General features: G+C 43.5%; 1 protein-coding gene across 1 annotated transcript; it reads left to right on the top strand.

Moving 5' to 3' along the window:
* Positions 1-7,471: 7,471 nt before the first annotated feature.
* On the top strand, positions 7,472-9,789 carry LOC147958672 (uncharacterized). The gene is made up of 6 exons (XM_087532243.1): positions 7,472-7,486; positions 7,649-7,804; positions 8,182-8,246; positions 8,324-8,777; positions 9,237-9,513; positions 9,596-9,789. Exons 1-6 carry the CDS (start codon positions 7,472-7,474, stop codon positions 9,787-9,789), a joined length of 1,161 nt encoding a protein of 386 aa, XP_087388369.1.
* Positions 9,790-14,906: the final 5,117 nt, after the last annotated feature.

Below are 14,906 nucleotides of genomic sequence, written 5' to 3'. Positions count from 1 at the left end.
GAGAATATCTAGGCATGACCCACAATTCATGCATAAAAGATTTCAGAGAAGAATCAAATATTGTTCATATATAGACTTGATCATAAACCCACAATTCATCAAATCCATCAAATCTTTACCCAAAACTTGAAAACTTCACAACACAAAACTTAAAAGAAAATCTCGTGAGCTCCGTTAGTAAAAAAAGCCACAACTTCAAGGTACTGTAATGAACTCATTCTTTATTTATATCGGTGTTAAACCTACTGTATTCCAAATTTTCTATGGTTCATAAACTCTATTAATAGCCATAGATTCATCAAAATAAGCAATCAACACACGAAAAACAGAATCTGTCAAAAACAGAACAGTCTGTAGTAATCTGTAGATTTCAAATACTTCTGGAACCCCAAAAATTATAAAATAAATTTCTGGACGTGAGGCATTTATCTATTAATTATCTGCAAAAAGAATTAACTAAATAGTACACTCCAGTAAAACATGGCAGCAAATCTCGTGAGCGCTAAAGTTTCTGTTTTTTACAGCAAGATCGCAAAGACTTTCCCCAAGTCTTCCCAAAGGTTCTACTTGGCACAAAAACTAATTAAAAGCATAAAACCACATCTAAAAAGAGGCTAGATGAATTATTTATTACTAAACAGAATCAAAAAGCAGGAAACAAAAATAAAATTGGGTTGCCTCCCAACAAGCGCTATCGTTTAACGCCCCTAGCTAGGCATAAAGGCAAGGATAGATCTAGGTATTATCATCTTTGGTATGCAATCCATAAGTGGCTCTCATAATAGATTCATAAGGTAATTTAATTTTGTTTATAGGAAAGTGTTACATGCCCTTCCTTAATGGAAATTGGAATGTAATATTTCCTTCCTTCATATCAATAATTGCACCGATCGTTCTAAGAAAAGGTCTACCAAGAATAATAGGGCATGTAGGATTGCAATCTATATCAAGGACAATGAAATCTATGGGCACATAATTCCTATTTGCAACAATAATAACATCATTAATTATTCCCATAGGTTTCTTAATGGTGGAATCCGCAAGATGCAAGTTTAAAGAACAATCATCAAATTCACGGAAACCTAGAAAATCACACAAAGTTTTAGGAATCGTGGAAACACTAGCACCAAAATCACATAAAGCAAAGCATTCATGATCTTTAATCTTAATTTTAATAGTAGGTTCCCACTCATCATGAAGTTTTCTAGGGATAGAAACTTCCAATTCAAGCTTTTCTTCATAAGATTGCATTAAAGCATCAACGATATGTTTAGTAAAAGCTTTATTTCGACAATAAGCATGCGGAGAATTTAGCACGGATTGCAACAAGGAAATACAATCTATTAAAGAACAATTATCATAATTAAATTCCTTGAAATCCAAGATGGTGGGTTCATTGCTATTTAAAGTTTTGACCTCTCCAATCCCACTTTTATCAATTTTTGCATCAAGATCTAAAAACTCCGAATCATTGGGATGCCTTCTAACTAAAGTTGACTCATCTCTAGTCCCATCATTATCAAGATTCATATTGCAAAACAAAGATTTAATAGGGGACACATCAATAACTTTTAGATCTTCATGTTTATTATCATGGAAACTAGAAGAACACGCTTTCACGAAGCAATCTTTTTTAGCATGCATCCTAGCGGTTCTTTCTTTGCACTCATCAATGGAAATTCTCATGGCTTTGAGAGACTCATTTCTATCATGCTTAGGTGGAATAGATCTAAGTTTTAAAGAATGAACATCAAGAGAAATTCTATCCACGTTCCTAGCCAACTCATCAATCTTAGACAATTTGCTTCAAGCAAAGCATTGAAACTCTTTTGCGAACTAATAAACTCTTTAATATTAGATTCAAAATCAGAGGGCATATTATTATAATTTCCATAAGAATTGTTGTAGGAATTACCATGATTATTATAGGAATTACTAGGAAATGGCCTAGGATTAAAATTACATATATATGCTTTATTACCAAAATTGTTCCTACCAACAAAATTTACATCCATAGATTCATTATTATTATCAATCAAAGTAGACAAAGGCATAACATTAGGATTAGAAGAAAAACTTTTACTAGCAATACAGTTTCATAAGTTCATCCATCTTTCCACTCGAAACATAGATTTCTTCTATAGCATGCACCTTTTTATTAGTAGATCTTCCAGTATGCCATTGAGAATAATTAACCATTATATTATCTAGGAGTTTAGTAGCTTCTCCTAAAGTGATTTCCATAAAAGTGCCTCCCGCGGCAGAATCTAAAAGATTTCTAGAAGCAAAGTTCAATCCGGCATAACTTTTTTTGTATAATCATCCAAAGATTCAAACCATGTGTAGGGCAATTACGTATCATTAATTTCATCCTCTCCCAAGCTTGTGCAACATGTTCATGATCAAGTTGCTTAAAATTCATAATATCGTTTTTAAGAGTGATGATCTTAGAGGGAGGAAAATACTTAGACATAAAAGCATCTTTGCACTTATTCCATGAATCGATACTATTTTTAGGCAAAGATGAAAACCAAGTTTTAGCATGATCTCTAAGAGAAAACATGAATAGCTTTAGTTTAACAATATCATTATCCACATCTTTCTTATTTTGCATATCACACAAGTAAACAAAGTTGTTTAGATGGGTAGCGGCATCTTCACTAGGAAGGTCGGAAAATGGATCTTTCATGACAAGATTCAGCAAGGCAGCATTAATTTCACAAGATTCAGCATTGGTAAGAGGAGCAATCAGAGTGCTAATAAAATCATTATTCTTGGTATTGGAAAAGTCACACAATTTAGTATTATCTTGAGCCATTGTGACAAGCAAGCAATCCAACACACAAGCAAACAAGAAACAAGCAAAAAGAGGCAAACTGGAAAAGAGAGGGGGAACGGAAAAAAGAGGGCGAATAAAACGGCAAGGGTGAAGTGGGGAAGAGGAAAACGATAGGAAAATGGCAAATAATGTACTGCGAGGGATAAGAGTTTGTGATGGGTACTTGGTATGTCTTGACTTGTGTGTAGACTCCCCGGCAACGGCGCCAGAAATCCTTCTTGCTACCTCTTGAGCATTGCGTTGGCTTTCCCTTGAAGAGGAAAGGGCGATGTAGCAAATTAGCGTAAGTATTTCCCTCAGTTTTTGAGAACCAAGGTATCAATCCAGTAGGAGGCCACACGCAAGTCCCTCGTACCTACACAAACAAATAAGAACCTCGCAACCAACGCGATAAAGGGGTTGTCAATCCCTTCACGGTCACTTACGAGAGTGAGATCTGATAGAGTAATAACGATAAGATAAATATTTTTGGTATTTTTATGATATAGATTGAAAGTAAAGATTGCAAAGTAAAATAGATTGGAAACTTATATGATGGAAAATAGACCCAGGGGCCATAGGTTTCACTAGTGGCTTCTCTCAAGATAGCATAAGTATTACGGTGGGTGAACAAATTACTATTGAGCAATTGATAGAAAAGCGAATAATTATGAGAATATCTAGGCATGACCATGTATATAGGCATCACGTCCGTGACAAGTAGACCTACTCCTTCCTGCATCTACTACTATTACTCCACACATCGACCGCTATCCAGCATGCATCTAGAGTATTAAGTTCATAAGAACAGAGTAACACATTAGGTAAGATGACATGATGTAGAGGGATAAACTCAAGCAATATGATATAAACCCCATCTTTTTATCCTCAACGGCAACAATACAATACATGTTGTTTCCCTTTCTGTCACTGGGATCGAGCACCGCAAGATTGAACCCAAAGCTAAGCACTTCTCCCATTGCAAGAAAGATCAATCTAGTAGGCCAAACCAAACTGATAATTCGAAGTGACTTGCAAAGATAAGCAATCATGCATAAAAGATTTCAGAGAAGAATCAAATATTGTTCCTAGATAGACTGGATCATAAACCCACAATTCATCGGATCTCGACAAACACACCGCAAAAAGAGTGACATCGAATAGATCTCCAAGAAGATCGAGGAGAACTTTGTATTGAGATCCAAAGAGAGAGAAGAAGCCATCTAGCTAATAACTATGGACCCGAAGGTCTGAAGTAAACTACTCACACATCATCGGAGGGGCCACGGAGTTTATGTAGAGGCCCTCCGTGATCGATGCCCCCTCTGGCGGAGCTCCGGAAAAGGCCCCAAGATGGGGTCTCTTGGGTATAGAAGGTTGCGGCGGTGGAAATAGGGTTTCGTAGTGCTCCTGGATGTTTTCGGGGTATGTGAACATATATAGGAGGAAGAAGTAGGTCGGTTGAGCCACAAGGGGCCCACGAGGGGGAGGGCGCGCCCCCAGCCTCGTGGACACATCGTTTGTTTCTTGATGTCCACTCCAAGTCCTTTGGATCATGTTTGTTCACAAAATCATGCTTCCGAAGGTTTCATTCCGTTTGGACTCCGTTTGATATTCCTTTTCCACGAAACACTAAAATAGGCGAAAAAACAGCAATTCACACTAGGCCTTGGGTTAATAGGTTAGTCCCAACAATAATATAAAAGTGTAAAATAAAGCCCATTAACATCCAAAACAGATAATATAATAGCACGGAACAATCAAAAATTATAGATACGTTGGAGACGTATCACAATTATGGTAATTCCTACAACAATTCTTATGGAAATTATAATAAGTTGCCCTTTGATTTTGAATCTAGTATTAAAGAATTTATTAGTTCGCAAAAGAGTTTCAATGTTTTGATTGAAGAAAAATTGTCTAAGATGGATGAGTTGGCTAGGAACATGGATATAACTTCTCTTGATGTTGATTCTTTGAAACTTAGATCTATTCCACCTAAGCATGATATCAATGAGTCTCTCAAAGCCATGAGAATTTCCATTGATGAGTGCAAAGAAAGAACCGCTAGGATGCGTGCAAAAAAAGATTGCTTTATAAAAGTGTGTTCTTCTAGTTTTGATGATAAAAAGGATGAAGATCTAAAAGTGATTGATGTGTCTCCTATTAAATCTTTGTTTTGCAATATGAATCTTGATAATGATGGGACTGGAGAGGAGTCAACTTCAATTAAAAGGCGTCCCAATGATTCGGAGTTTTTAGATCTTGATGCAAAAATTGGTAAAAGTGGGATTGGAGAGGTCAAAACTTTAGATAGCAATGAACCCACTATTTTGGATTTCAAGGAATTTAATTATGATAATTGCTCTTTGATAGATAGTATTTCCTTGTTGCAATCTGTCATAGAATTGTCATGGCAGATATCCTAGCAAAAGGACCTAGTCATAGGGCCATCGCAACTAGGAAGCTTAAAGGGCTTAATCAGGACAAAGGACACGAGAGGTTTTATACTAGTTCGGCCCCTTATGATGAAGGTAAAAGCCTACGTCTAGTTGTGTTGGAATTGCTGGGGTTTCGATCACCAAGAGGCTAATCCGCCGGCTTGGTTATCGATCTCTTGTTTCTTGCCCTAAGCCGCCACCGGGTCCTCCCCTTATATACTTGGGTTGACGCCTGGCGGCCTACAGAGTCCCGGCCGGTTCATAAAACATGTCCGGCTCGATGACTTCTTTGTACGCCTTTCTTTACAAGTCTTTCTTTACATACTGCGGTTTACAATATTGGGCCTTAAGCCGCCTCTGGGCTTAAGCCTTCTACAAGTCTTAATAAACTGTAGCCTTAAATACTATTGGGCTTCTTTTGTAACCCGTCGTTGGGGTTGACCCGGCCTCTCCTGGGCGGGTCTTACTTGGTAGCTATATTCCCAACATTAGGCCCCAAGTTGACTTTGAACTTTGTTCCTTGTCAATCTTCAATACTTAGATGAAATCCATCTTCCTATCTCTGTAAAAAATTTGTAACCCGCCGTGACGTCATCTTCTAAAAACACAAAAAACTGTTATGATGTCATCCTCAACGGATCTTTATCTTTTAATGTCTTCCTAGAATCGAGGCGTCCGTTTAGTTGGATAGTCATTATTTGGGTCTTCCTCGATTTCCGGCCCCGATCTTTCTCATTCTTCTCTCTTCTTCATCTTCTTCCTCTCGTAACCCTCCCGCTGCTCAAGCTCCGCCGCCGTCGCGCTTCATCTCTGTCTCTGTCGACCTTGGCCGCTGCATCAACCTGAATTGGTCAAGAGAACGGCGGCGACCTCTGCAGAAGATCCGTGGTTGTAAGTTCTCACCTTCCTGCTCCTCAGATCCGCATTAGCGTTTCTAGGTTTCTGCGTGTTCTTCGTAGTTCATCACGGTTTCCTTGTATTTCTTCCACTACGACTTCTTCTTGATCCAAAGAGAACATGTGTTCGTGCGGTAGTTGTTTTGTGCCCATTCTCAATACCAACAGATCCCTTTCTCTGGTTCAAAAGCCTCCTTGGAGCTCATGAACTCATCTATGCTAGATTTTAGGTCTAGAATATTTTCCATTTTGAATGACCCTTTGATCCAGAATAATATCAGGAAATTAGGAAACTTGTTCGCTTCAACACTTAGCCAATTCTGTCTCTGGTTTCCTTCAAATGTCTTTAGTCATGGCGGCTTATGACACCGGCTTACTTTTCCCTTATATGACATTAGCCCTTACTTAAGCCGCCATTACTTATTTGCGCCATCATCATTAAGCTCTTAATTTCACCATTGAATTTGAGCCGACATGTTACTTTCTTTTCAGTTCATCTTTTGATCATCATGCCGTCAAAAGCACCGACCGTCTGCAACTGGGTCCCTTCCACAGTAACCGAGGACAATTTGAAGGAATTCTTCACCATAGGATTTTTGCCAGGGAAGAATGTTATGTCTTACCATGCACCTGAACCGGACGAGGAACGACCCAATCCCAAAGATGGTGAAATAATTGTCTTTTCTGACCACATGAATCGAGGCTTTTCACCACCCGGCTCAAAGTTCTTCAGAGATGTTCTCCATTTTTTCAAACTCCACCCTCAAGATCTCAGGCCCAATTCCATATCCAATATCAACAATTTCCAAGTTCTCTGTGAGGTGTACCTTCAAGAAGAATCGACTGTGGAACTCTTTAGAGAGTATTTTTATCTGAACCGCCAGAACGAGTGTACCAATGGCCCTAGCTTGGAACTTGGAGGCATCTCAATTCAGCACCGACAGGGCGCCGTCTTCCCCCTAATAGTCTTGTCGAGTCATCCCAAAGACTGGAATCAGACCTGGTTCTACTGTCAAGACACTTCACCAACCAATGAGAAACCACTGTCGGGTTACCGCGCGGATTGTCTAGATTCCAAGTTTACGCTCCCTGACAAGCTTACTGCCGCTGAATGCAAAAAGCTTATTCCATCAATTAAAAGGATTAACGCCTTAATGGGGAATGGCTTAACCCGAGTTGATTTGACTCGTTGCCGGGTCGCGTGGCGGGTCATCCCTCTAAGCCGCCGATCCAAATTGATGTATGAATATGGTGGAGGCCCGGATGACTCTCTTCCTCACAGTTCCGTTCAACTAACTGAAGAAGATATTGTTTCAATGTCGACCGTTCTGGTGAACGGCAAATATGAAGACTGCAGTAAAGTTGAGTTAAACCCCTTCTGCAAACTTAACCCGACACCAGAGGTAAAAAACTCCTGACCTCTTTCTCTTTGTATTTTCCTCAGCAGTTTTAAATGCTTGCCTGACCTTCCATCTTGTTTTACTTGTTTACAGGCCAAATCTGACTTCAGGAAAGCCAAGTATGATCATGAAGCCGCCAAGAAGGCCAGAACCGCCACCATAGCCGCCAAGAAGACGACCCGGAGGTCCAAGAAGAAAAAGAGCACTGCTGAGGACCTGTTGAAACTTGACGATGATTCTGAGTTGGAGGTAGCCCTTGACTCCCTTGGCCAGTTTTTTAATAACCTTATTAACACTGACTATTGCCAGGATGACGCGGGGGCCAGTCAGGCCATAGAAGAAGAGGTAACTATTTCCTCCGACTCAGCCCATTTGCCAAGACAGAAAGTTCGACTCGTAACCCGGAAAGTAAGGTTTTCGCACCCTTTAGCTTATTTGGACCCTCATTTTCTTTTGAAAAAATAGCAACATGAGAGCCGCCGTCGGGCCCGGAATGACGATGAACCGGCTTCCATTAAACAACAAACTCCTCAAAAATGTCAGAATGAGGTCTCTTTAATCTTTATCCTCTGCTTTTATTAATGAGTCTATTCTCTTGCATTACTAACCTTATTTTACCTTTGCAGGAGGTTTCTCGCTCTTCTGGCGACTCATCTCAGACTCAATTTCCAGCCTTCAAGACTGCCCCTGGGTAAGGAAAAATTCATCTTTCCTCCGTGTCTTTCCAACTGCATCTTTGTACGAACTGTCTCATAACCTCTTTCTTAGTGGTCAAGCCAAATACAAGAAGGCCAAGGTGACTAAACCGGCAGAAGACCCATCAGTCCTTGCACCTGAACCGACCGTGCCAACTTCTCCCCCTCGAACTGAAGCACCAGAAGACCCGGCTGCCAATGCTCAATTGGATCCTCCTGAACCGTCAGCTGATGATACTGTTGTTAACCCCTCTATTGCCAGACCATCCAGTTCAGCTAACCCGCCATCATCTTCTGATCATGACGTTCTGGTCACTGGTAGCCGTTATGTTGAACCGGGAACTCCTACTGTGTTAGCCCGACACACTGCTAAACAAGAAGCCCTAGAGAGACAGAAAGTGTGTTTTGATATTTCTCACTACAGTAATCTGAATGCTAATGACATATTGTCCGGCTATCTCAGCCATGTTCATTCCAGTCGTGAATCAGAGATTGAGATGGTCAAGCAACTTCAGCTTAAATATGAGGTATGTTCTCCGGTTTACTTATACTCTGCCAGCCCCCAAGTCTTCATATGATGATCCTGAATGATCTGGAGACTTTATGATATAGATGGATATTTTTCTCTAAGTTTTGCAAAAGTCCAATAAAATAGTGTAAACTTCACCTGTAGTCCCCAAGTGCCAGCTCAATTTACCATAAATGAACCGGTACTTTAATCTTCATAGCTGTCTTTTGCCGAACCCAACAAATACTGTAATCCGACTTAATCTTGGGAGACTTTCTGAATATCATGCATTAGCCCCCAAGTGCCAAGTGCTGTTACTTTGTAAGGTACTTGGGACTTGAAATATATTAGAGGCATAAGAAATTATTTTGGCAGACATTAGCCCCTAAGGGTCAAGTGGTATTGTCGTGCAAAGTACTTGAGACTTGAATTTTTGAACTTTAGTTTAAGCCTTAACACACCTGTGTATGTTTTGTAGAACGCCCTATCTGAATTGGGTTCCCAATTAACTGATGCAAAGACCCAGCTGGTGGATCAAGAGGCAGAAATCAAGTCTGCTGATTCTAAACTTCAATTGAGTCTTGCTGAGACAGAAAAATTGAAAACCAGCTTGACTGCCAAAAAGAAAACCTGGGCTGAAGAAAAGACGCTGCTGACAGAACGCGCCGAAAAAGCTGAAGCGACTCTTGAGGAGGTTACCACGAAGCTGACTGGCTTAAAGAACCGGGTCTCTCAAATGGTTTCCGCCATCTTTGGTAAGCCATCTGTACTGAACTTTTATACCTTCTTTTGACCCGAAATATAAGCCGCCGCTGAGCCTTAGTTTAATACTCGCAGGTCCATGCAGCAAAAATCTGAGCCAAGATAGTGTGAACAAATTGAAGGCGGTTTATACCTTGGTGGAGCAATTGTACACGGGCGCTCAACGAGCACTTGCTGCTATCTCTCCTGCCAACCAAGGACCCAATCGGCTCAGCGATGTCTTGAAAAAATTGTTAATCTTACCCGCCAGGTTTCAAGAAGTCAAATGATCATGTGCCAGAGCCGGAGCCTTGACTGCCCTGAGCCGCTCCAAAGCCTAGGTGCCAGATCTAGACCCGGTGGATGTAGCTAGGGGGTCTCTATTTGAGCAGGATGACTTCGTCGCTTGCGTGAGGGGAGTTCGACCTCAAGCTACCATTCTTGGAGATGAGACCAACATTGACAAATATCAGCCGGATTTTGATTTGGAGAATAAGAAGATGGCAACTCCCTCTTACAAGGTGACAGACCTGATCCCGCCGGTTCGTTAACATACGTTTGCTCCAGAAGTTGATCCGGCTGGCCTGATTGATGATGAAGCAGAGTTCATTGTCGTGAACGTCTTTGACTGGTCCAATCCCAGCTTCCAATTAACAGAAGGAGGCGAACCGGTGAGGGAAGAGTGAGAACCATCTTTGTGGGCTCTTTAAAGCCTTGTAATAGATTTAGCTTGAACAACTGCATATTTTTCCTATGCCATCGTGCATAAGATGCCGTCTGTGACTCTTTGCTTCCTGATGTCAATATATGCGTCACATTTATGGTTATCTCTATAATATTACGGCTCTGTTCCTATAGAAAAGGAAAAAAACTGGCTTGGCGGTTTAGCACCGAACGGGTCAGAACACCCGGTACATGACCAATGATTTTATCATAGTAGAAAAACAGAACCAGATGTTGGGGATATTACTACTGGACGTAAACCGGCTAGGGGTAACCGGATTAACTTTATGAAGATTAGAAGCCCATGAAGACATTAGAATGATGGCGCTTTATGAAGGCCCAAGGCCCAGAGGCGAGTTAAGGCCTGTAGATGTAAACTGACCTTATTATGTAACTTGCATTGTAAGATAGGAAGGATAGAGACTGAACCGGACAGGTTTATGATTCGGCTTCGGGACTCTGTAAACCGGCGGGCATCAACCTATGTATATAAAGGGACGACCCGGCAGCGGTTTAGGAACAATAGACAACAACTCGAGGGCCAGTCAAAGCGGATTCGCTCCCTGGTCATCGAAACCCTAGCAATACCAATCACAACTAGACGTAGGCTTTTACCTTCATCGAAGGGGCCGAACTAGTATAAAACTCCCCGTGACCCCTTGTCTGGTTTAACCCCTTTAATCTAACCCGTTGCGATGGCTCCACGACTAAGTCCTTTCACAAGGACATCTGCCATGACAAACCAACGACAGTTGGTGCCCACCGTGGGGCTATCGCACGATGGTTTCGAGTTATTAAAGGGCAGCTTTGATGGACTCAAGGGATATGTTGTGGGCCGGATGACGAAGAGTCGTCGCGGCAAGCTCTACATCGACAACGCAGGATGGGGCCCCGAGGCCGGTTCAACCGAATATGGGTACCGGGTCCCATTTGGTGGGATTCATGCCTTCATTGGCAAGATTGGCGAACGGGGCCCTGAGCCGAACACCTGCACCGACATCATCAAGACGGCTCAGCGTGCAAGCCCTTCCCCGGTTCAGCCCATGAAAAATCATGTTTTCGTAGGTGTCATCCACGGAGCAGAATATGAGGACGGACCGGCATCTGATGGAGAAACCATCGTCTGCTCCGACGACGAGTCTTCTGGAGAGACCGAATCGCTTTATTAGCTGCAGGACAGCCGGATTAGTGGGGGTTCCGAGGGCAATAGTATTCCGGACTCCCCTGATCTACCAAACCGGGCAGCTATCTTCATGACCGGTACACAATCAGTGCCCCACTCATCGATCGCCGCAGCAATGCTCTCCGGTTCAGCAACAGCCACACCAGCAGGGGCAGGGGGCTCTGCGCCACCTTCGGCTCAAGTTTTGTCTGACTTGTTCGACGCTTTGGCAACATTGATGGCCGCAGAGGTGGATGCAGCGGCCCAGGATCAACACAACGCGGAGATCGCAAAGGTAAAGGATCAGATAATTCAGGCTAAAGCAGACCTAGCAGCAGAGAACGCTAGGATTGCTATAGAACGGGCCGAGTTGGAATCCCAGGCTTACCGGCTTAGGCTAGATGAGAATGCTTCAGAGGAAGTCATGAGAAGAAGATACCGATTGCATCTCCCACTGAGTTATGAGCCAAGGAATCTCTTCAATACGCCAGGAGCAGGAACGAGTAACCAGCCAATAGTAAACCGGACGGAGGCGCCAGGGACAGGAACGCTGGTTCAGCCACGCACAACGGACCCGCCTCGTCAGAACAACATTTTGCCGTAGTATGTTCCAACACCTCCCGGGCATTACTCCAACCCGTTGGACAACATTGTGGCCGCAACTTCACGCTTGGAAGCCCTCCCAACTGATGGCGAATCACCAGTTGTCATTGAGGCACGACGGGCCAGAGATCTCCTTCAAACGGCTCTAACCAGCAACATGCATATTCGCACAGTCGTGAGAGGATTCATTCCACTCCCGTCCAAGACGGAGCTATAGCAGGCACGTTGAGGATGAACCAGCCGTGTAAAGCAGTGCACGTCGCCGTAATTCGCCGCGAGGGCACAACCCGGCAGGGGGAGGCGCTAATGCGCATGATGTGGTGGATCATGGTCGCGCGCATCGAGAGGCCGAGTTAGCAGCTCTGCACGGAGCTCGTCAACATACTCCGGTTCACCCTACCGCTTCAGTAGAGCCAGGTGTGATATTCAGTTCCTTAGGGGTGCCGTGTCTCACCCCCGCTTTGCGTAATGTGAGATTGCCCAAGGACTTCAAGGGACCTCGTAAGGTACCCAATTACACCGCCGATCTGCAACCAGAGGCATGGGTTGAAAGATACGAGATGGCAATGGAGATGTTAGATGTGGATGAGGCAGTATGTGCTAAATACTTTACCATGATGTTGGAAGGAACAACTCGCACTTGGTTAAAAAGCTTACTAACTAACTCTGTGGGATCATGGGCCGAATTGAAGCACCGGTTTATCTAGAACTTCAAAGATACTTGTAAGCAACCCATGTCAATTGTGGATCTGGCCGCTTGTGTCCAAGAGGATGGGGAGTCCACGACCCATTGGGTAAAGCGGGTCTCAGCTATTCTGCATTCATCGGATCGTATCAATGCAGATACTGCAGTACTAACGTTGGAGGGCAATTGCCGTTTTCTGCCGCTCAAACTGAAGTTAGGAAGGCTCAAACGTCACTGCAATGATATGTCAATGCTTATGGTCGCTTTGGTTAAGTGCGCCGACTTAGATAATACCAAAGACCCTGACTCGGAGGAGGACAAACCGGGGAAAGGGAAAAATAACGGCAACACCAAGGGTCAGCAAAATAATCCGGCAGGCCATGGGAATAATGGTAAACGCAAGGCCGACAACAGTCTGGACTTTGTGGCTAACACCAATGCTCAGGAGAATGGTCAGCGTCGTAAGGGTAAGCAGCCCCAGAGGGGCGGAGGTTCGGGCCCCAATTTGGAGCGCCTGTTAAATCAACCATGTCCGAAGCATGGATCAAAGGAGAAGCCATCATCACATCTTTGGAAGGATTGTTACATCATGTGGGATTTCAAGAACTCCAATATGTTTCAGTACGATAATGGCCCGCCCGGCGGTTCAGGAGGTGGTTTCCACGGGCCGGGTTACGGAGGCGGCAGCTCTGGTTCAGGATTTCAGGGCAATCAAACCGGACACAGTAATCAAGGGAACCATGGCAACCAAGGAGGTTACAACCATCAGGGGAACCAACAGCAACAGCAGGAGTCGGGTTATCAGAGCAATCCTAAGCAGCTAAATAGTGGGCAATATCATGTCTTCACCACTAGCTTGTGTAAGCGTGATCAGAAGCTTCACAAGAGGGCAGTAAACTCTATTGAACCGGCGGTGCCTCAGTATTTGCGCTGGTCTGAGCAACCCATTTTGTGGAGTAGAGAGGATCACCCACCCCGGGTTGACAATCCGGGTCACTTGGCCCTAGTGGTGGCCCCTCAACTTGGGGGATATTAGTTCACTAAGGTACTCATGGATGGGGTAAGTAGTACCAACATTCTATATTATGATACCTTCCGTCGTATGGGGTTGACAGATAAGAGTCTTAAACCGTCAAACACTGTTTTCCACGGTGTGGTGCCTGGCAAGTCTGCATATCCAGTGGGCAAGATAGCCTTAGAGGTGGCTTTTGGAGATAACTATGATTCAAGGTCAGAAACGTTGATTTTTGAGGTGGTGAAAAATCAAAAGTCCGTATCACGCTTTGTTTGGGCGACCGGCCTATGCTAAGTTCATGGCAAGGCCGTGTTATGTTTATCTACAGCTTAAAATGCCAGGTCATAAGGGGACCATCACAGTACACGGGAGCGGGAACATCGCTTTGGAATGTGAGGAAGGTGATGCGGCTTATGCTGAGTCAGTTTGTGCCACGGAGGAGTTGAAGTTCTATAAGGACCAAGTTGATCCGGCAGATATGACTTCTTTGAAAAATCCAACTACGGAACACAATCCGATGTTGAAATTTAAATCGGCCACATATACTAAGATGGTTGATTTTGTTCCTGGCGATTCATCCAAGCAGTTCAGCATCAGCGCTAACCGGGATCCCAAATAGGAAAACGCGCTCATCGAGTTCATCCGTGAGAACCAGGACATCTTTGCATGGAAACCTTCTGATATGCCAGGTGTACCGAGGGAACTCGCTGAGCACACACTTAACATTGATCCTAAGTTTAAACCGGTCCAACAGTTTCTCCACCGCTTCAATGAAGAAATGCGCAAGGCTATTGGTGAGGAGGTAGCTCGGTTGTTGGCCGCACGGTTTATCGTGGAAGTCTTTCACCCGGAGTGGTTGGCTAATCCGGTGTTGGTTCTTAAGAAAAACGACACTTGGCGTATGTGTGTGGATTACACGGATTTGAACAAGGCTTGTCCTGCAGACCCCTTTGCCCTCCCTCGTATCGATCAGATCATTGATGCTACGACGGGTTGTGACCGTTTGTGTTTTCTGGACGCTTATTTTGGTTATCATCAGATCAAAATGGCAGTTAAGGACCAGGAGAAGACAACTTTCATAACTCCCTTTGGGGCCTTCTGCTATGTCTCCATGCCCTTTGGGCTCAAAAGTGCCCATGCGACTTATCAACGTTGTTTTCAAGATTGTCTTCATAAGCAGATTGGGCGCAATATTCATGCGTATGTAGATGACATTGTG

Source organism: Triticum urartu, chromosome 7A, assembly GCF_056163025.1.
Source record: "Triticum urartu cultivar PI428250 chromosome 7A, HENAU_Tu73, whole genome shotgun sequence".
Taxonomy (NCBI): Eukaryota; Viridiplantae; Streptophyta; class Magnoliopsida; order Poales; family Poaceae; genus Triticum; species Triticum urartu.
Note: the sequence above shows the minus strand (reverse complement) of the source record. Positions and strands in the feature narration are given on the sequence as shown.